This window comes from Anneissia japonica, unplaced genomic scaffold (assembly GCF_011630105.1).
Source record: "Anneissia japonica isolate Jap-2015-1 unplaced genomic scaffold, ASM1163010v1 scaffold287960_len3192837_cov198, whole genome shotgun sequence".
NCBI classification, from domain to species: domain Eukaryota; kingdom Metazoa; phylum Echinodermata; class Crinoidea; order Comatulida; family Comatulidae; genus Anneissia; species Anneissia japonica.
In genome coordinates this window covers 2586941-2608538 of record NW_022712725.1, presented here as the reverse complement: position 1 = coordinate 2608538, position 21598 = coordinate 2586941, and the positions used below count along the sequence as shown (strand labels likewise).

Below are 21598 nucleotides of genomic sequence, written 5' to 3'. Positions count from 1 at the left end.
ATTAGATTTTCAATTAAATCTATATACTTTTGTTACTTAAGTAGACAAAGTCATTAATTTTATTTATTTAATTTAAAGTAATCAATTCCAGAATTGACTTCTGTTGTACAAGTGTATTACGGTAGCTAAACGCAACGTGGAAAAAAGTGTTATTGCCAAGTGCTAACGTCATATCGATAGTAATAATACAACGAAAATGTCACAGAAATTTGTAATTTTTAATTGAGAGATTCTTTAATATAAAATTGGCAATTGCGATATTAAATGTTATTATTAATAGCTTATAACATATAGTGTATATTTAATTAAACTTCATTTAAGGTTCCAATTACCAAATATTTTAATATTATGTACATTTATTTGGACAGAACAATTATGGACTGCACCCGAGCTTCTGCTTTCGCCCAAGAAAGGCGGAACAGTAAAAGGGGACGTTTACAGCTTCGCCATAATAGTTCAGGAGATAATTCACCGTGAAGGAGTGTTTTGGCTGGCCAACATCGAATTGTCTCCGAAAGGTAAGATGCCCATTTAAGATAACGCATTATCTGTTTCCGAAGTTTATATTAATCTGCTGACGCCATTGGTTCATATGTATTTTAAGTAATTGGGCTACACTGACTAATGCGCTCCTTCAAAATACTCATTTTTAATGTCGTTCTACATGCCCATTACTCGAACGACTAGAAGTTATAAAGAAGTCATTCTTTATAACTTCTAGTTATGTTAGGTTTGTTATAAAAACTGCCGTTTTGTCTTTTTCAAGCGCGTGACGGATGCTACACAAATCTACTGACCGCCAGCTGCAGTCAGCGGATCGCCGTCAAAATTATTACCCTAGGAGCCAGACCAGGTTTTGTATGCACTTTGAGGTGCAGAGCATTTGACTTCAGAAATTGGTTTAGGGTGGTCCAAGAATTATTTTTGGCTTGGTAACATATTTTCAAAGTGTGGCAAAATGTCAGGGTCAAAGGTCAAGCTATAACGTCCTTGTATCTCCGCAACCACAGGTGGTAGAGAGTTGAATTTGGTGCCAATTTGTTCGGAACATGCATATTTCTATTCGCTCTAATAGAACATTTTGCTAAAAAATGACCGGAAATGCTGGTTCTGACCTTTGACATGCTTCAAGGTCATAGCCATATTGTCCTTATATTTCCGCAACCACTGGCGGTAGAGAGTTAATTTTGGTGTCAATTTGTTCGGAACATTCATGTTTCTATTTGGTCTAATAAAAGAGTTTGCTAAAAAATGACCGGAAATGCCATTTCTGACCTTTGACATAATATTATTTTATATAAGGTAGCCATTGAGTCGTGATTATCTCCGCAACCACTGGTGGTAGAGAGTTAATTTTGGTGCCAATTTGTTGGGAATATTCATGTTAATATTTGGTCTAATAAATGAGTTTGCTAAAAAAAATGAGCAGAAATGCCATTTCTGACCTTTCATATATTTTATATATGATAGCCATTGAGTTGTTATTATCTCCGCAACCACTGGTGGTAGAGTTAATTTTGGTGCCAATTCTCCATGTTTCTATTTATTCTAATAGAATTTGTTTTCTAAAAATGAGCGGAAATGCCGTTTCTAACCTTTGACATGTTTCTTAGTCCTTATATCTCCGCATGCACTGGTGGTAAAGAGTTAATTGTGGTGTCAATTTAATCGAACATTCATGTTTCTATCTGGTCTAATGGAAAAGTGCTAAAACAAATGGCTGGAAATGATGTTTCTGACCTTTAACATGCCGACATATATTATTATTATTATTATTAACGCATATTCTTACATACGTGCTGTAAAGACTTAAGATTGATCTGAAATTATTCATTTACACATGTTTCTGTTTAATTTATTAGACCATTAATAATTAATAATAATTTTTTTTTACAATACTTGTATTTCAATTTATACAGTTAGACGCCATAGAGAAATTAAAACTTAATGCTAATGTTACAAACTTGTCTCGTAATTACAATGCTTGATAATTGAATATTACAAGTTTATGAATAGGGCCTGATAATAAATTGAATTTCATCACCACCATTTTACCAAAAATGATGGTGCAATGAAACTGGACCAAGTGTCAAGTTAGTGTCTGTTTTAGGGGCTGTATCACCCACTAATGTAACATTAACCACTGTTGTAACAAAAATCAACCACTAATGTAACATTAACCACTACTGTAACAATTCATTAACCACTATTGTAACAACGATTTAACCACTGTTGTAACAAAAATCATTAACCACTATTGTAACAACAATTTAAACACTAATGTAACAATGTACAATATATAGTAGTCTCCGAGCCGAAACCTTATGTACATTGTCGTATTAAGAAACAAATTTCACATTTTATGATAGTTGTGGCATTTTTAAAATTTTAAAATTTTTTATATAGAGGTTAAAGGTCAGATTTTAAAAAAAGGTCTGAACAAGCCCAAATTGGACAGGGATAGTCCTTGTGACATTGTAAATATTAGTAAATATTTTTTTTGAAGGTCGAAGGTCATGAAAGGAAAATCTTTTGTAAAATGATTGGCTTTTTGAAAATGTCGTGACTTTCAATATGAATGTTAAAGGTCAGATTTTAAAAATGGTCTGAACAAGCCCAAATTGCACAGGGATGCCTGGATGGTCCTAATTAGGTTACTTAAAGGCAACGCCGGGGTATAAAAAGGGGCACTAATAATTTGAATGGATGTTAATCCTCAGTGGTACTAAAAATTTTTGAGTAAATAAATGCCTAGTTATACTAAAACGATAACGATTAACGATAAAAAATATTTTTATATTTTATCGTTTTTTCATTATTATTATTATTATTAGGAATTTTACTTGATTTATGAAAATATTTTTATCATATACACGATAATTTTTCTTTAATGCGAATAATTGCTTTTTTTTTTTAATTGTTGACTGTTATTTTCAAAACATAAACAAGCCTTAATGCATCACCATGCTGCCTGGGTTTGGTTGAATCAAGTCTGAAAGTGTAAATTGATATGTCATCAGAATATAGTTTTTGTTAAAGTATCTCCAAACTTCTCTATGTCTGTTGGTCAGTCGGACGGTCCCTATTACGTTTAACATGCTATTTTCCCTATTTCTGTTAGTCGTATTGGTTTAGTATTTAGCAGACAGTTTCTCAGAGATTGGACGGTCATTATATTGTTAGTCTGTCAATCAGTAGGTTGAATCAGTAGGTTAATTTTTGCAGCCTTATTTCATTAAATAACACTTCACACTTCACTATCTGGTTATATCACATCTTTCCTTTGTATTGGCTTGTGCTGGTATATATACATATGTATATATACATATATAAATAAATATATATATATATGTATATACATGTGTGTGTATATATATATATATATAAACAGACATTAATTGGAACCAAGCTGTTACTGTTTTTCATGAACACTGACATTTAAATATCCAAACTATATATTTACAATGTCTCAAACCATTTTAATAAATCTGATCTATATCGGAAATAATAATGTGAAATTTTAATAGGACAATGTAAATAAGCTTTCGGCTTGGAGACTTCTATATATTGTACGTTGTTACATTAGGGGTTAAATTGTTGTTACAATAGTGGTTAATGAATTTTGTTACAACAGTGGTTAAATGATTGTTACAATAGTGATTAATGAAATTGTTACAACAGTGGTTGATTTTTGTTACAATAGTGGTTAATGTTACATTAGTGGTTGATTTTTGTTACAACAGTGGTTAATGTTACATTAGTGGGTGATACAGGGGCTCCGCTAACTATTCATCCATATCATTGGCCCTGGTTCGAGCCGCTCCTAGAACCAAGTCTTCTCGGATCAGGACTTAAATTGAAGGTCCAGTGTACATATCTGGCTCGTTTGCACGTTAAAGGACCCATTGTATCTTTCGAAAGAGTAGGGGGTTACCCCGAAGCTGGCCCCTGTCGTTGTTGAATGATGTGAACATGTTACATACTAAATAAGCGCCTCTTTACAGCGGATAGGTTGTCACGAACCACGCCCATACGCGATTCAGTTATGGGTTATTCTCCTATCTATACCTTCACCCTTACCCTTTAAAGATCATCAAAGATTTTCATAACACAACAGTTACCTTGAAATGCATAAGCAAATTTCGCACTCCATCTATAATAATATGCAAGGTAGATGAATTTAAAATCCACTGACTTCCGCAGGGTCGGGTTCTACGGTGCAATGATGAGAACTCTCTCCCCTCGTTATTGCCTTTACAGCAATGTTTCTAGTCTTGCTGCAGTAGAATTGATTTCCATGTGTTTTTTTTTATTATTTTATAATTGCGAATGAGAGAAGAAGCCCTCTATGTTCTGTTTTACAAACAGATGCCCTAAGTCTGTCATGTACCCACAATTATTTTATTTTAATGACGATTAGTAACCTAATCTATACATAATGCATTAAAAGACATGCTACATAGGAACGTCAAGAATTTGTCAGTTATATTCCCATTAGTATAGAGCTACGTGCGACTTCCAATCTATGCGGTACCGGTATGTGATTTTCGACTGGGTATATTTCTTTCTGTTGCGACCGATGGGGAAACCATATTTTAAATCCAATTTCATTCTTTATCATAGTATAGGCCTATATTGTTGTATGTTTCAATGTATATATTTCACTTAAGAAGAAAACCTTTTACTTAAGTAGAATACAATTGCACTTAAGTACAATTCGGGAGAAAATGCCTTGTCATACGTGCCTTATTGCAGATGACTTTTGATTTTATATGATAAATATATTTTTTCCCAGAAATTATTGAACAAGTACAATACGGAAAGGCTGCATTTCGACCGACCCTTCAACGAGACCTTTGTCCAAATGACTTGTTTAGCCTTGTGGATAGGTGTTGGGCCGAAGAACCAAGTGATAGACCAGATTTTGATGCAATCAGGAGTGTCGTACGTAAATTCAACAAGTAAGTAGGCTGCGTAGCCTTTTTTTCTAAATTGTCAAAAAAGTGTCAGTATATTCTGTGAGCTTTCGGAATCTTCCAGGTAATTTTCTGAAAATAGCGGAAAAATCGGAAATATTTGTCACAAGCGCCCCCTACTCCAAGATAATCCCCCTTCCTAACCAAAATAGATCCCATTGTTAAAGATAAATCCCATCGCTTACCGATATATAAAGTTAAACAGTAGGTTTGGCGAAATTTATTACTCCGGACCTTCTATGATGACGTTCCCCGGGGCTAGGTTTTAACCAACATATGTTTAATTTGCACGATTTGTATAATAATACAATTATTGTCACATTATTTAGGGCACTGATTGCTGAATAGAACTCTTAGGAGTCATTAGTTTCTTTAAAATTTGCCATCAAGCCAATATATGGGCCTCCATCATGCATATTTTCTGGAAGTAATAGGTCCTTCGGGTTTTATTTTACAAAACTGCCCTACAACATGGATATAATTGATTTATGTATGCATACATTTAAATATTATATTCAACTTTTTAGGGGTGGTGGGAAGTTGCGTTAAATAAACATACTCGAACCAATTAAACTGCATAAAAAACGTATAATGTAAGATAAGCAATATGTCTAATATGGTAGATAGCCGACATTGGTTAATTTGCCAGCCTACATAAAATACTACAACACACTACAGAGACGCAATTAATCTACATAGTCTAGAATGGCGACCTACAAATAATAATATTGTTACCATAAATGTGTATTTAAAATATAAACGGCTTATTGATTTTTCCTTAAATGAAGGATGTTTTGGCTTATTGCTGTGGCTTTTCATCGGACATGCTCATTGGATCGTAACATAATACATAGCAATGTAATATTGTAATGTAATGCAGTTTAGTATGGAGTAAGCGTCCGTGCGTTGCTGCGTTGCGTAATGTAATTTCATTGGTTGTAACGCCTGGTCATATTTACTTCACACGATCGCTTGTATATTGCGTAAAAATAGGACAACATCATGTATAAAATTTAATCATTAATGTTTTGACTGTTTTTTTTTAAAGAGCAATAAAGGAAGTCTTTGTGGTTACACTGTAAGGGTAACTTGGATCAATAAAGTTTTTATGTGGTTTTTTTAAATTTTATTTTATGAGGTATATGATTAAAGTATTGTTATGGCTTCGTGAAATTAATGTTCAAAACTGTTCTTGCAAAACTAATTTTCCATTACCAATGTATGTTTGATTATATATAATGATATTATAGAGATAAACTCTAAATCATCTTGCGCTAATGCTGTAAATATATCAAAATACATTTTTAAACGTTGAAGAAGAGGAATCTGCGAGTGTGAAAAAAATAGGTGCCCCAACCGCAATTCGAACCTGGGACCTTCTGCTGTCTATACAGATGCCTTAACCATAGATCATTGAGGCTTGTTGGGAATTTAAATCCGACTGAAACACCTAATTCTTTCACACTCATGCGCATGAGTATTAGGCAGCACTAGTCCTTGATGCATGGCAAATATCAATATGATACGCCCTCTTTTTATCAGCAATTTACGACAAGACGAGATCTCCGAAGAGATGATTTTTATAAGTAAAAAAATGATATGATAAATTTGGTCAAACGGATGACTTATAGAATGTTGATACAAAGGCCTTGTGTTTATTTGACATGAGCAATTCTAAGTTTATTATAATTTATAGGGGGGTTTTTTTTGTTTTTGTTTTTTGTTTGTTTTATGTTTGTGTGTTTGTTTGTTGGCAGTATTTCTATGAGGGAGATATTTGAATTGGTAGCTTTTTAGGGGTATATGAATTGGTTATACTGCGTGCTTGAAGGCCATTGTTGCAATTAGAGAGTTATGATCTATTCTCGTAATGTACTTTTAATACAAAACTTAAAGTATAATTTTTATTGGTACTTATGTCGTATTACTTCGAAAGTAGATGATGTATCCAGCAATGTGATTATTCATTAGAATTCTAGTTAATACTTATCCAAAAAGCATCGTAAATGAATGATTTATTAGAAAATATGACGAGTTATCAATTAGAATCCGAGAGTCATCTCCTTACCCAAATCAATCATTGTTTCTGGCGATGCATTGTTTAAATACATTAAGAAGAGATATAATGGAAACGTATGGAATGTTACGTTTCCCTCCGGTATCAGCATGCTAGTTTGACATTTCAATCATAGCTAGCCTAATATTATAGATTAGTCTACTATTCAGTAGATAGAAAGACTTTGGCAATTATGACGTAAATTCTGGCTTTTGGGTATCGTATCATATCCCAATTTCGATCATATTTTTTTTATAAATTACTCGGGAAAACATTATGAATATTGATTGTGTGCATTAGTTGATTTACAATGGCCATATTGCCTACAGTATTACTGATAGTTGTAAGTATGTAGTTGTACCGTGTCCACAGGGATTAGATGCGTTTAAATTAAGAAAATTATTCCCTAAAGTAAATAGGGAATAAGAACAACAGAGCACGTACAGTACTATGCAATTCTGTATCAATCAATCAATCATTTCATTTTAAATAGCTATGTGAATCTATTGAAAATGTTCGAAGGCGCTGGAATAGCAGTGTTTTCAATTTTCTCAAGAGAGCGGCAGTGTTACATTTAAGTTGCAGCACGTGAAAAGGCTTGCTTTCCAAAATACTGCAAAATACAGGGTTTTAAAGCGGCTTTCTCCCCACAGTTGTATATATTTTCTGGTGCCTCACTCTTGAATAATGAATTCTCCTTTTTGAATGAGCTATATGTCCTTTAATTGGTGGTCATGTTGTATACGTCCGAATTAAGATACATATCTATGAATTTTAGTTAAGTTTATCCTTTCATGCGTTAAGTCAATAGAATACAGGGAAATTATATTTTTTATGTCACCAATTTTAACTAAACCGATTTACAGTTATGAAAAAAGAACGTTATTTGCGTTATGTAATACTTGGCATTTTATTTTATACCATCATATTTTAAAATTATGTTTAATCAGATCTGAAGGCGGTGCGCTTGTCGACACCCTCTTGAAGCGAATGGACAAATACGCTACGAACTTAGAATCATTGGTCGAAGAGAGAACCGCACAATTTCATGAAGAAAAACGGAAATCAGAAGAGCTTTTGTATCAGATATTACCCAGGTAGCAATGGTTTATTCAGTTGTTTTCTGAGATCTTATAATTATTAATTATAAGATCTTTGATTGTTATCATTAATTTCGATAGGGGGCAGCAGACATTTGAGATTGAACTAGAGCAATTTCTGTTCGCTTCTATGTTTATTCATACAAGATTCCTATTTAAGTATCACATCATTAACAAACCATTACACGTATAAATTTGAATTTAGTACTTTTTATGGACTTAATATGGAAAATGGATGTCAGATTCAGACCACGGCAGGGTGGTAGAGTGTGTATAATACCTGCCCTCAAGCTCTTAGCCCAGTTTCCAGACACCCCAAGAGAGAGAAACACCATCCACATTACCAAGATATATTTTAATTCTGTCTCGAATCTGAGTTTGAGGCAGATAACTATGAAAACAAATAACGTGATGGTGTTCTTCTATAGAGATTAGGTCAGGTTTAATTTTAATATAACTCCTTCAGATTTATTTTCAATTTTTGTGTTTAGAAAATTGTCTTGAGGTAAGCCTATTCAGTTTGTCGTTATGTTCAATTATTCAACGATTACAGTAACATGTAATAAAATTTAATTCTTGCACACAACATGACTTTTATTGATAAATTACCGACAATAATTATATATCTGACAAATAGTACGATCAATACACGTTTTGAAAATTAGACGTGGAGAATTATTCTGAATAGTTGAGACCCGGCTGTGTAGACAAATATTTAATGACTCAATAAAATTATGAATATAGAGTTTATTATGATTATGCTAATGTGAAATATGGGACTTAATAGAACACATACAGTAGGTAACAATGATAATGTTAATAATAATAATAATAGGCCTAATACAATTATTATTATTATTATTATTATTATTATTATTATTATTACTATTATTATTATTATTATTACTATTAACTATTATTAACACCGGTATTTATTACCTCCGCAAGGAGATTATTTTTCATTATTAATGTTTTTCATTTTGATCAGTGCCTTATAAGGTGACAGTATTATTTACGACATTATATATACTGAAAATTACTCTGGCTCTGAATTTGTTAGGTCTGTTGCAAATGAACTGAAGCAGGGAAACCCAGTGAGGCCTGAAGCGTTTGAAAGTGTCAGTATATATTTCAGTGACATCGTAGGCTTTACCAAACTCAGCTCTATGAGCACTCCGATTCAGGTAGGCCTAGAACAAAACATGTGTACAAAAGACAACCTTGTAATCACAGAAAACAAACAATCATACATTGTATAAACAGTATATGATCATGTATATAAAAATATTGAGTTATTAGGCATGGGTATTAATACGACAGTATTTACAGCATTTGTGACGAACCTAATTAATAAGTTGGAAAAGTACAAGACTTTTTATTGGTGGCATCGTATATTATCAAACGTAATGGAATAGTTTATATAAAAAAGCAGCGTTTTTGCTTCTTGTAAACAACCATTATTTGTATATCAAATACCTTTGTATTATTAATACTATATATTAGTCGTGGTAATGGTAGTTAGTCTATAGTAGGCCTATAGAACGTGCAGGAGTGTTATTCATATTTCTAGCTTTCACAATTGATATGTTTATGTAGCTATTTTAATATTTTTAGTATGTTTTTATTTATTTTTTCTTGAATAGGTTGTTGACCTTCTCAATGACCTCTATACCTGCTTCGACGCAATCATCGATAATTTTGATGTTTATAAGGTAGGCTGGTAAATTAATTACAGTTTAACCTCAGATATTTCAATTTATTATTATTGTGATATGGAAAAGTTAAGAGTAATCCTACTCATTTTTATCAGTTGGTGGTTTTTTAAAATCTTAACACACTGGATGCAGAAATAATATCAAAAACACCAAAGGATAAACACCTTAAAATACTTTCAGTGCAATACAAAAAAATGACAAGTGTCAAACAATTCATAAAAATCAAAAAGAAATAATATCAAACAAGTACAAGCAGTTTTACATTATAACACATTAATCTGTATAGGTGTAATTTGCCCTACCTGACGTGGAAATGTACCGAATACTCAGTACATTTAAAAACAACTGCGAAAAAAAAATCGCAAGTTGTTCTCGGGTGGGACTCGAACCCACGATCGCCAGATCACTAGCCTGGCATCATACCTCTAGACCACCGAGCTTGCGCCTGATGGCCAGGGTTGAATTCGAGTCCATGGTAAGAAGCGGGTACTGCAGTGTTGATAGTAATTGTTATTGTCGTGATGGAATAATAGACAATAACTGAATTTGCGTCAGGAGAAACATGTATAGGTGTAATTACAACAACAATAACAATTACTATAAACACATTAATCATTACAGAAAAAATAATTAGAAATATAATATGAAATTATATAACGCACAACATAAAGAATATACTTAAGTTGCTATATAACACCAATAAAGAGCGTTATTGTGTATCATAATTAGAACTTCTAATTATAGGTCTATTTGACAATATACATAAAAATGATATACAAAATATATTTCTTAAAGAATATAATACAGTACAGTACTTTAAACTATGCTGAATCTTATCTCTGGCAAATTCCTATTACTCGTTAATCCCTGGATCACCCTATTGTTAATTTTCACTACCGTACTTTTGCAACTGACTGTTTTTTTATTCTTCATGAATTTCTAATGATGAACTTTGTCATCGTTCCAGTATTAATTATTTTTAACACGATCATGGTTTAAAGCACTTTATAGCTAGGCGTGTCATCTATCTTTTTATCGATTAATAATTGTTTTTTGCCAAACCTCTCTTTGCAACATTGAACATAATTACCTTCATGAATATTTCATTATTGATCATAAATTTCTAATCGTGTAATTATTTGAATATTGCTAATCGTTAACATGATTATGGTTTATGATTACAAGCTGATGAACCATTCAACACTTTTCAACAAGTTTCTATAGTTGACTGTTTTTGTTTTGCAGTTTGGAGTTTTCCTCTCTTTGTGTTGCAATCACTGATTAAAGTAAAATATCTCACACACACGAGCCGAGGCGTACAATATGCTGCAGTCTCGTGTCAAATGTGCATGAATATACTGTACTAATAATATACTATATAATATAAAACAGGTTTATGATTACAAGCTGATAAACCATTTGCAACACTTTCTATAGCCAACTGTTACTTAATATCTCGCACGATCCGAGGCGTATTCAATACCGTAGTCAGTCTCGTGTCAAATGCGCATGAATAAGTAAAATGTAATGTTGTATATTTTGTTAAATAGGCCTAATAGTTATTGACAATTTGACACTGTATTTGGCCATATGAAAAGCTCAACAATTGTTAGGTAATAAAATCGTTTGTATAATGAAGATGTAGAATAACCATGTGCAATTGAAACTACTGGGTTTATTTGTGTAATAAAAACTGCAATCTAACGGTCAGTGATGTCGTATATAAATAAAATGATAATGCGCTGCAGTGCAAACTTTAATAATAATTAAACACATTAGATTGGTACTCAAGTACTTGACACCTTATTATGTTCAACAGATATGATATAGACAAAAAACACATTTAGTTACGGTGTAATGTTGTTAAATAAATACTGTGATATTGTGAAATTATATTTTTAAAAAGGACTTGTTATTCATAACTTTTCGACATCTTTTTGTTGCTTCCTAATTAATCTGAGTTATTTGAACTTCCGAACGGTCAACTGTACTGATTATTGATACTTCATTATCTATTCATCTTCTCTTTTATTTACCATTGTGTCTCATGTAACACAAATATTGCCAATAAAGCAACCATGTTGGTATTATTCTCACATGATACGTGTTTGGTGCAACTGATCGTTATTCACACCTATTTATTGCATATAAATGCAAAATGTTGTCAGAGTTAAATCCTGAATTCTGAGTAAGATTTAGTACCATACACATTTGTATTGATATTTTAATACTACCAGAAAATTGTTTTTAACACTTTCGAGAAATAGCGATAGTTCATCCTAAAAAAAGTTTAAAAATAATAATAAAAATAAAAAAAAAAAAAAAAGTTTAAAAAAAAAAAAAAAAAAAAAAAAAAAAAAAAAAAAAATCAGCGTCTATTTCTTGACGACTTATGTATGGGGTAAAATTAAACGTAGTCGAACCAGAGAGCCCCTTTCTTCTTCCTTAGCTTTTTGGACCAGGCTGTGCAGTGCTGTAAGGGGATCGCGACGTCTCCCAGCGAGCCTGTTTACTTCCCCAGCATATTCTGGTATATATTTATACTTCTGGATGCAGAGGAACAAACGTATATAAAGTGTCTTGCCCAAGAACACAGGTGACTTGCACAGCGAAGGCTCAAACCCTGACCACGAATTTGAGATTCTGAGCATCTACTGCTACGCCAACCGATTCCACTTTCAATCAATTAATCAATCAATCAATCAGTCAGTCAATTAATTAACATCTTTTAAATATCCACGGTAGAATCAATGTTCTGTGGTGCTATGACATAAGCAATACACAAGCATGATCTAATCTTTAATATATACGGTATTTATTATAACGGTTTTAAAATATATTATTTAGGTGGAGACGATTGGCGATGCGTATATGGTTGTGTCTGGTCTACCAATCCGTAATGGTGATTTCCACGCCCGGGAGATTAGCAGAATGGCACTGAAGTTATTAGAAGCCGTCAGAACATTCAAAATCCGCCACGTGGAGGATGAGAAATTGAAGTTACGAATTGGAATCCATTCGGGTGAGTGTTTGTTTCTACTGCCCCATGGGGGAGTGTAAACTTTGTCATCGTCTGGCAGTTGACCTTGTAAGTAAATCCTGTGGAGGAATTATGGGATGGGTCATAAGCTTAAGATAAAAATGAAAAGTAAGTTTACGAAATATGATGCCATGCTAGATAAGACCTGTTCAAGTTAAGTTTTTCAAGTTAATTGCCAACACAGAAAGCTGCTAGAGATAGGACCTGTACTAGAAAGTTTACTAAAACGTCAACTATCTGGTAATATTTGTACAGTTATTCAAGTGTCAACACAGAAATCGTAGATGAGTTAATTGTAGCAAAGAAAAAAAAAAGCAGTAGACACGTACGCACCCGCTGGGAGCCTATTATTGTATTGGGTTCTCAAAAATATTTTGTCATTTTAATATAAATATAAATATATATAAATATTTACATTGTCAGGATTAATCACATAGCGTTTAGAAGCAACTTGTACTTTTTGTACACAATATATAATGAGGGTGATCCATCAAGCTCTTAAAACAAGTTACTTTTTTAAGCTTGGGGAGTATCTGATGTGGTTAATATTGAACTTAATTGGAGCCAAATTTATATACAGCAGCAATACTATGCGCAATTATGCATTAGTCTTGCTGGATAACCAGGACCTGGAAGCTCTAAATATTCTCAAATGCAATGTTATGTACATCAATAACAAAAACATACGTTGCATAGATACCATTTAAATCACCGTGTACAGTACTTGAGTGAGAAGATATTTGTATTGTTGCCAGTATGCTAATTTGTATTCCACATGTCGGTGCCTCAGCAAATAGGCCTAAAGCCAATACAATGCCCACGATAACTTCTCTATTTGAAGGCCAAATGCCATGTAGGGCTATTGTGTTTCACAATAACATAATAAATATTTATGAACAATTTTTCTTGACACCTGTCATTCTATTCTACTTCAAGACTTTTTAGAGATAAAAATAACCATTTATAACGAAAATTTAGTTGGTGTGTTGATAAAATGAATAAAAATAAATAACTAATAAATAGTTGGATTATCAATTTTGGGAGAACCAAAATTAGCTACAGTTTGTCCAAGTTGGTTTAATATCTACAATAATGTAGGCTAAACAATTTTGTTAATTTGTTAGTGTAGTAGGTCTATGTCAAAAATATATTCTTAAATATGTAAATACACCTGCCTATAAGAACATTTACTAGTGAGATGGAATAGCTTCCTATATATCTGATGTTTAGTGAGAAATCTGGCTTTTCTTATTCATTCAATAGTTTGAATTGTTTATTATAAAGACGGTCGTATTTCCACTTGTAGATAAATTGCATAATAACGTTATTATTTACTAAATGCATTTTGATTTTTAAAAAAAAGTATCACAGCTTTACATGCTGCAGTAGAAAGTCAGAATTATCCATAAGTTTTTTTTTAAATTCCCCAACGTTTATGACATTTAGGACCGGTCATATTGAAAGTACATAATAATGGTAGGCCTACATTCGTTTCAAGATTCAAGATGTAGAATTAATTTATTTGCCCCTTCTGTCATAATGTTGCATAAATTTGAATATTAACAAAATATATATATTTTTAGGGCCTTGTGTGGCCGGCGTTGTGGGGTTAAAGATGCCTCGGTACTGTCTGTTTGGCGACACTGTAAATACAGCTTCACGAATGGAATCCAACGGCGAACGTGAGTAGATCTTGAATTATCATTAATGCCATTTTCATGGATTATTGTTAATAAAGGCTGTAGTAGAAGATGTTGTTGAAACTGTTTTTAGGTATTAATATACTTCCATGATACAATAACCCGCTGAATGGAATTAAGGGGCTTTCGGTTCTACAAATAGGCCTACTTTCTAAAATTCATATACAGTTCCGTACAAAGTATTCTTCAATGCAGTAAATCGATAAGATCCGTACTTCGTTTGAGTGTGAGATTTGGTAAATCTAAATTATATGTTTCACTTTTTATTGGTGTCTGGTAAATACATTATAATATGTTGTTATGGTTAGTGAAAATGTTGCTATTAAAATCTGGGAAAATCATCAGACAAATTTTAGAAATCAGATGATGTTCTTTCAACAAGAAGGATGTATTTCGTGGTTGTAGCCTACCTTTATTCTCTCTTTTTTTCATTGTTTTCAGTTCTTCATTAACTCGGGTTCTGAGTACATAGGTCTACAGTAGATGTTATGCTCAGAATTTACTTCATATGTCAACCATGTGATCTCTATAAACAATTATATATTAATACATCATATATACTTATTATTTATATTTTTGCTTTCTTCTTTCCCAATTCAACAGTCATAACTTCGATTTATGCAAATGTTCTGTCGGCTGCTATAATTTTTACTATCTCAGTCAATGCATATGTACATATACAAAGTATTAAAATGCAGGTCTATAAAACATTTCATGATTTGTCAATAAAATATAATAGAAAATAAAATAACAGGACAGTATGTTTTCTTTTTTAAATATAATATCGGTAAATAAAACGCAATAAAATTCCACATAAAATAAAAGTTTATCAATACAGTTTACCGTATCAGTCAATTATGAGAAGAAATTTGTGTAAACGTTCTTAAATGTATTGTATTTTGCTCTAACATATCATCAATCTTTAGTTAATGTGTTGACGTTTACTTGAAATAAAACGAATTTGAACTTTTACTTATATTACTTCTTACTACAACATTATCAAGCCAATGACTCCAAAATAAGTTTGTCTTTTACATTTACATACAAGTTGTTTATGCTGATTTACAAATGTGGACTACAAATATATACAGTATGCGACAATTAATTTGTTAGGAAACATTTCTCTTTCTACTTTCAATTGAAATCTAATGAGTCGCTTATGGCAAAAAAACCATTAACATTAAAAAAAAAAAATCAGTAACGGTTGTTACTACGTACGTCATTTTGTCATACAGTATATTTGTTTTGTTTTGTTTTGTTTTATTTTATTCGGCATCTCACAAATTTCAATTTACATCATCAAAAACAATACAATAAAATTTCATTAAAAAGACACGGTTACATGAATAAAGGAATAAAAAAAGAATGCCATGGATAACCCATAAAGTTCAGAAACCTATTTCCATATACAATAAAAAAAAGTAATATTTATAAAGTATAAGCAGTCAAATTATTGAATGTATTGCTCTAGTATTATCGACAGTGTGTCTTATATTTTAGTTTGCATGTTTGCATATAACGTGTCTCTTGGTTTTATCTATGTATCTGCTAAATATTATTCGTTAATGCATTGGTTTTAAGAATTTTTATTCAGCTTAAATAACAAATCTTTTTTTTAAATATATATCTACAGCCTTGAAGATTCATATAAGCCAAAGTACAAGGGATATTCTTGAGTCATTCGGTACATTTGTTTTAGAACATCGAGGACAAATCGAGATGAAGGTGAGTTTTTCTAAAACCAATTGAAAAACAACAAATTTGAAAGCTTATCTAGTATATTATTTCAATATAAAAGCTTTATATTGGCAAATGCTGCTTAAATTATGTATTACCGTAAGACATTACAACTACAATACAGAAATATGAAGAATGGACCGTACGATATTCTGGAAAGAGGTCGGTTGCTATCAACAGCCGGCCCTGACCAAATACCTGAATAGAACTTTCAGAATGATGACATGATAAATAGGGTCACATATTAATGTTTTGAGGCGGTTAGTACTAATACAGTACGATAAAAGCCTAAATTTTATGTAGTAGAATATTGCTTTCTTATATGAATCCAAGAAAGCCAATTTGAACACCAAATATGAATATTTCCTTTTAAATATGTACAGTACCATTATGTCATCAAATCTGGAAAATTCTTAACAATTTAACAATTTAATAAGAATCGGAATACACATTTACAAGGGTCAATGACTTATTAGTTCCAATGAAACATAGATCGAAACAGATAAGTTGATTTCTCTGATTTACAGACCTTTTACTACATAAATTCGTAATACTAAACAATTCCAGGGTATATATACGATTGTATATACGCCCGTTAAAATGCTAAACAAGAACATACAATAATTTGTAAGCCAGAAAACAATGAACTTGGGCCTACTTTCCTGCGTTACTTTTTGAGATTTGCGGCTATTAATACCATTAATGGATTAATTTATTTCTTTTTTTCATAAATTTTAGGGCAAGGGACTACAAACAACATATTGGCTGCTAAATGAAATGCCTAAGAATGGAATAAGAGATTTCAAATATAAAGAGTTATCAGTCTGAAGTACTTGGATATGGTTAGAGTATTGATAACTTATGATATCGCGTGTGTCTTATCCGCATAAATACCAGAAAGGGATGTCGTCCAGCAGTTAATGAATATTTTGAAAGTTCCCGATTTATCAAAATATGTACCGTATTCACATAAATCAAATATTTTCTCCGGCTAACGAAGATATGGTATTGGATAGCTTTATCATAGGATATCAGCAGTGTGATGATTGACGATTTTAGCCATATAGAAAATATTTGTTTATTGATACTTTAAGCGTGGATACAAGCGAAGAGAATGTTTGTCAGAGGTGTTCGCGGCGTTATGTTTAGGTACTGTCATTGCAAATTGTCGTGGATACAGTCGTGGGGTATATTTGACAGAGGTATTCACGGCGTTTTGTTTTGGTACTCTAATTACAAATTTTAATTCCACTACAACAGCCCAACCAGTATTTATCATTTGAACCACTGAAGAAACAAACACTCTATTGAATCTATATTTTGAGGTATTGTTTATGCATTACCTATGAGTGATTGATAAACCTTCTATTTGAAAGAAAATGTCGAGTTATGATATAAATTTCGTATTTTGTTCGTGTTGAATAAAATATCTATGTTAATCAAATGAGAACTGTTAAAGTTAATGATTGATTATAACACACTCCTCTTATCAATAGATAATCTGTTGTTTTGTTTTTAAAATACATCAAGTTTTATTTTAAAATTGATGCTTGTAAGTCTCTAGGAATGAAAATGGCCTACGTAATTGAATCTAGCTAAATCTTTTATCAGCCGTCTCGTTAATTTTAAATAAGCATTACTATGTCGTAGACATATAAACAATCGTACGCTGTATACTGTCGTCTGCATTATTTAGTTTATTAACTAATAACATGTGGTTGAACAGATTAAGAACTGCTAATAGACGTTTACGGAGTCTTAAACTTAACTACTGGCCAATCATAACGTGCTGTTTAAAGCCAGGAGCGCATAAATGCCCCACAAGCACTCACGTTAAGGTTGTATAAGGTCCCACTCCTTAGCAACAATATTCAAGGGACGGGATTAGTGAATAGGTCCCATTTTAGGCTCTATAAAAATGCAGACTATAGTATAAATTGTGTAATCTTCTGTTTATATACCTTCAACACAGACATGCGCACAAAAATACCACAGATGGCTTATTTGCATTTTCGTACCTGTGGTTTGTACCAAGTGCTTTCTCCGCCTCTGTAAGAATCTCATTGTAAATTAAGATAGTCTATCAGTATATTTATATGTATTGCTTTTTGTACATTTCCATCGAACAGGGATTGTTCGAATATATCGTAAATACGCTGTAAGATAATCGTGTTTATTTTATATAATTAAAACTTGTTATATCATCATAGATCTAGTCGAATTATAATTAATTGTTTATACGTCATGGTTCCATGATATAGAAATACTTTTCCCAGTCGTATCCTGCAGGTTCCAAGATCTAGTAGGAGCAGATGCTATTCGCAAATGAGGTAATAATTTACCAAAGACTTGTGCGTAATTTGGGAAATGTAAACTTTCTAATGTATGATGATGATTGTCATGATCATACCAAAGTTAAGACTTTAGGAAAATAAAATATAAATAACGGTACTAAAATTATGGATACCGTAGGACGTTAAGAATGCGTTTTTATTTTGTAGAATACAGATGTTGGATATAAATTTGGCAGGAATTTTTTTCTTAAGGTTAGCTGTTATACTATTAGGCATTGTATGAGAATAACATTTAATAATATGGGTTTATCGAAATTGGCTTTTTAATTGTGAAATTTGAAACGAACAGTTTCCACGATTTGAATGGTTGTCAATGAAAACACAAATCAATGGTTTACTGTAAAGCTATTAAATTCTGGTTGGTAAGAAGTTGGTTTGCACTGAATTCAAACGAAAATTACATATCCTACAGATAATGCCTTAGTTTAGTTCCATGTAAAGTAAATAAATATTTTGAATAGACCTACAGTATTAATACAGGTATCCGCATTTCGGTCTAATGAATAATTAATACTGAAATTATGTATATGCACTTTGTTGTAAATTTCAGTTTGACAATACTGATATTATTAGTCCCTTTTTAAAAAATATACTGTATACGTTTAATTTTCATGTAAATACATTTTAAGAGTTCACAGATTAATAGATATTCTTTAACTTCCGGTATACTTTGTCGATATATGAGGAACATGGCTTTGTAACCTAGCTAAATGTACAGTCACATTAATTGACAAATTGCTTCGAGTATTCCTAATGTTTTATAACACTTATCCAGGCTAGATTAAATAATCCTTTGTTAATTTCAATAATTCGTTTGTTTTTCCCAATCCGTCTTCCACCAGGTGTAGTTTTTTTTTTTTTTTTTCTTTTTTCTTTTTTAAGCACAACGATTTCGTTCAGAAAAAGCACTTTCTATCTTCATTGATTATGTAGAGTTATTATTTATTATGTACGTAAAAGTATGAGATATAGACCTATTTGGTGGAGTTTTACTTACTTAGCGGGATTTCCTTACAGTGTTTTCTGAAATATGTGCCTCATTTGATCTAATCTTGTGTTTTTAGATTAAAGTAATGTAAAGATTAGATGGTATGTGGATTTACCGTTTATAAAGGTTACTCGTGTTTGTCAACCTATATTTAAATAGATGATTTTCGCCGAATCACTTTACACTGGAAAAGTTTCGCAACCTATTAAGTTTTTGAGCCGGTTTCTATATGATCTGTCAGAGTTTCATCTGTGTTTTAGGAGAATCATCGATTATAATTCATAATTTAAAACAAAACCTTGTATAAATTTGAATCATATTTCCCAACGTAAAATCGGACCAAGTAAAATGATGACCACCATTATTATTAACATAAATAATAAGAATTAATAATGCATATTTACTAAAACTCACCATAAACGAGGGAAATTTGAACGTCAAATCTAAGGCGTCTGCAATTTCAAAAAGAATAAATGTTTGTGGAAACGAACAAAGAGCCATAACATATTGGCAATTATTGTTGTTGTCGTAAGGTTGCAAAACATTCCTAGTACCCGTAACTTCAACGGCGACCCATTAATTAAGTGTAAATTTTGTTCACACTATATAAATGCACTTGCATATTTTTAATGAGGAACAATACTATTTTAATCTTTTTTATACCATTTTAATGTTTACCTGAAGAATTTACTCAACCTTGAGAATGCTCTTTAAGAAATTGTCATGTATGGCTCTGAACATTAAGGTATTCCTACTAAACAGTGGTGATAGTGTACACCGATGTAGTTGCTTCACTTTTTAGAAGGCAACGAATATAGTCTGATTATGAAAGATACTAACACTTTTAAGTGTTAGATTCTGATTTTTCTAGATAGAATAATACTGTGATTTGTGTTTTAACTTCATTCAGGTTATAATTTTAACGATATTTTAAGATACGATGACTATAAATAAAGTATTTGTAAAGGAATGTGTTTGCCATGTTTATAGGCCACTTTGAATTTTTGAACTCGTTGTTTACTTTGGAAATTAATGGGATCAGATGTTTGCAATAAGTTCCATGTACTTGTTTCAAGTGGTCGATAAATCATATAAGTATTATCAATTTTTATTCAGTATTGTAGGTGTTTCTATCGTTGGTATTTCAACAAAAAAAACTTTGTTTATAATATCATATACTTGGAAGGGGAAGATAATCAATCGTAGAATTTAGCAGGATCTAAATTTTACCTTATATCTAAGGACTATATCTTGAAATGTAGTTATAAACAAAAATATATATAATTCAGTGGAGGTTTATCACCGGTAACTATCTATTTAGTTGACATTATTAAAAAGACGACACATGCGTCCAATTTTTATTTTCTCAACAGGGAAGATTATATGATTTTTCGATAGCTTTATCTTCTAGAATTTCACATATTTTAATAAAATTCTTTGACGTTTACCATTTTCACTAATTCTAAACCCAAGAACACTATTTACATTATTCGATTCAAGCTAAGGTGACTGTAAACTTCGTGAACCACAGTATAATTAAGTGTTTTATTGTGTATATCTAATAAATATGTGTATATAATATAGGGTCTATATTGGTTTTATCGCATAACTCTGTCTTCATTGGCATTATATTTTACTGCTACTAACATTGGTCATATAGGATAACATAAACTTACATAAAACTCAATTTTACTTTTGAAATTTCGATGCTATGATTGGTTGATATGCAGGTCAATAACTGACACTAAAACCGGTCACAGTCCGTAGTTCATGACAGTATATAATACACACACATAGACGTATACATAATATGCATATAATATAAATATATAGAGGTTTTATATTTGAGATATATATAATATATATATATATATATATATATATATATAAAGCAAGATAGTTTTTAACACACTGTTAAGTATTATATATAGG

The 21598-nt window shown here is 31.7% G+C and overlaps 1 protein-coding gene across 1 annotated transcript in view; it reads left to right on the top strand.

The window, feature by feature from the left end:
• The window catches only part of LOC117108109 (atrial natriuretic peptide receptor 1-like), a 98530-nt gene extending 77274 nt beyond the window's left edge, over nt 1–21256 (top strand). Inside the window, exons 12-20 of the mRNA XM_033250053.1 lie at nt 369–518; nt 4796–4961; nt 7983–8129; nt 9193–9316; nt 9776–9844; nt 12695–12869; nt 14471–14569; nt 16221–16312; nt 17063–21256. Of these exons, the coding sequence (XP_033105944.1) occupies nt 369–518; nt 4796–4961; nt 7983–8129; nt 9193–9316; nt 9776–9844; nt 12695–12869; nt 14471–14569; nt 16221–16312; nt 17063–17152 (1112 nt within the window). The 3' untranslated portion in view covers nt 17153–21256. The remainder of the gene's footprint in view (nt 1–368; nt 519–4795; nt 4962–7982; nt 8130–9192; nt 9317–9775; nt 9845–12694; nt 12870–14470; nt 14570–16220; nt 16313–17062) is intronic.
• Nucleotides 21257–21598: the final 342 nt, after the last annotated feature.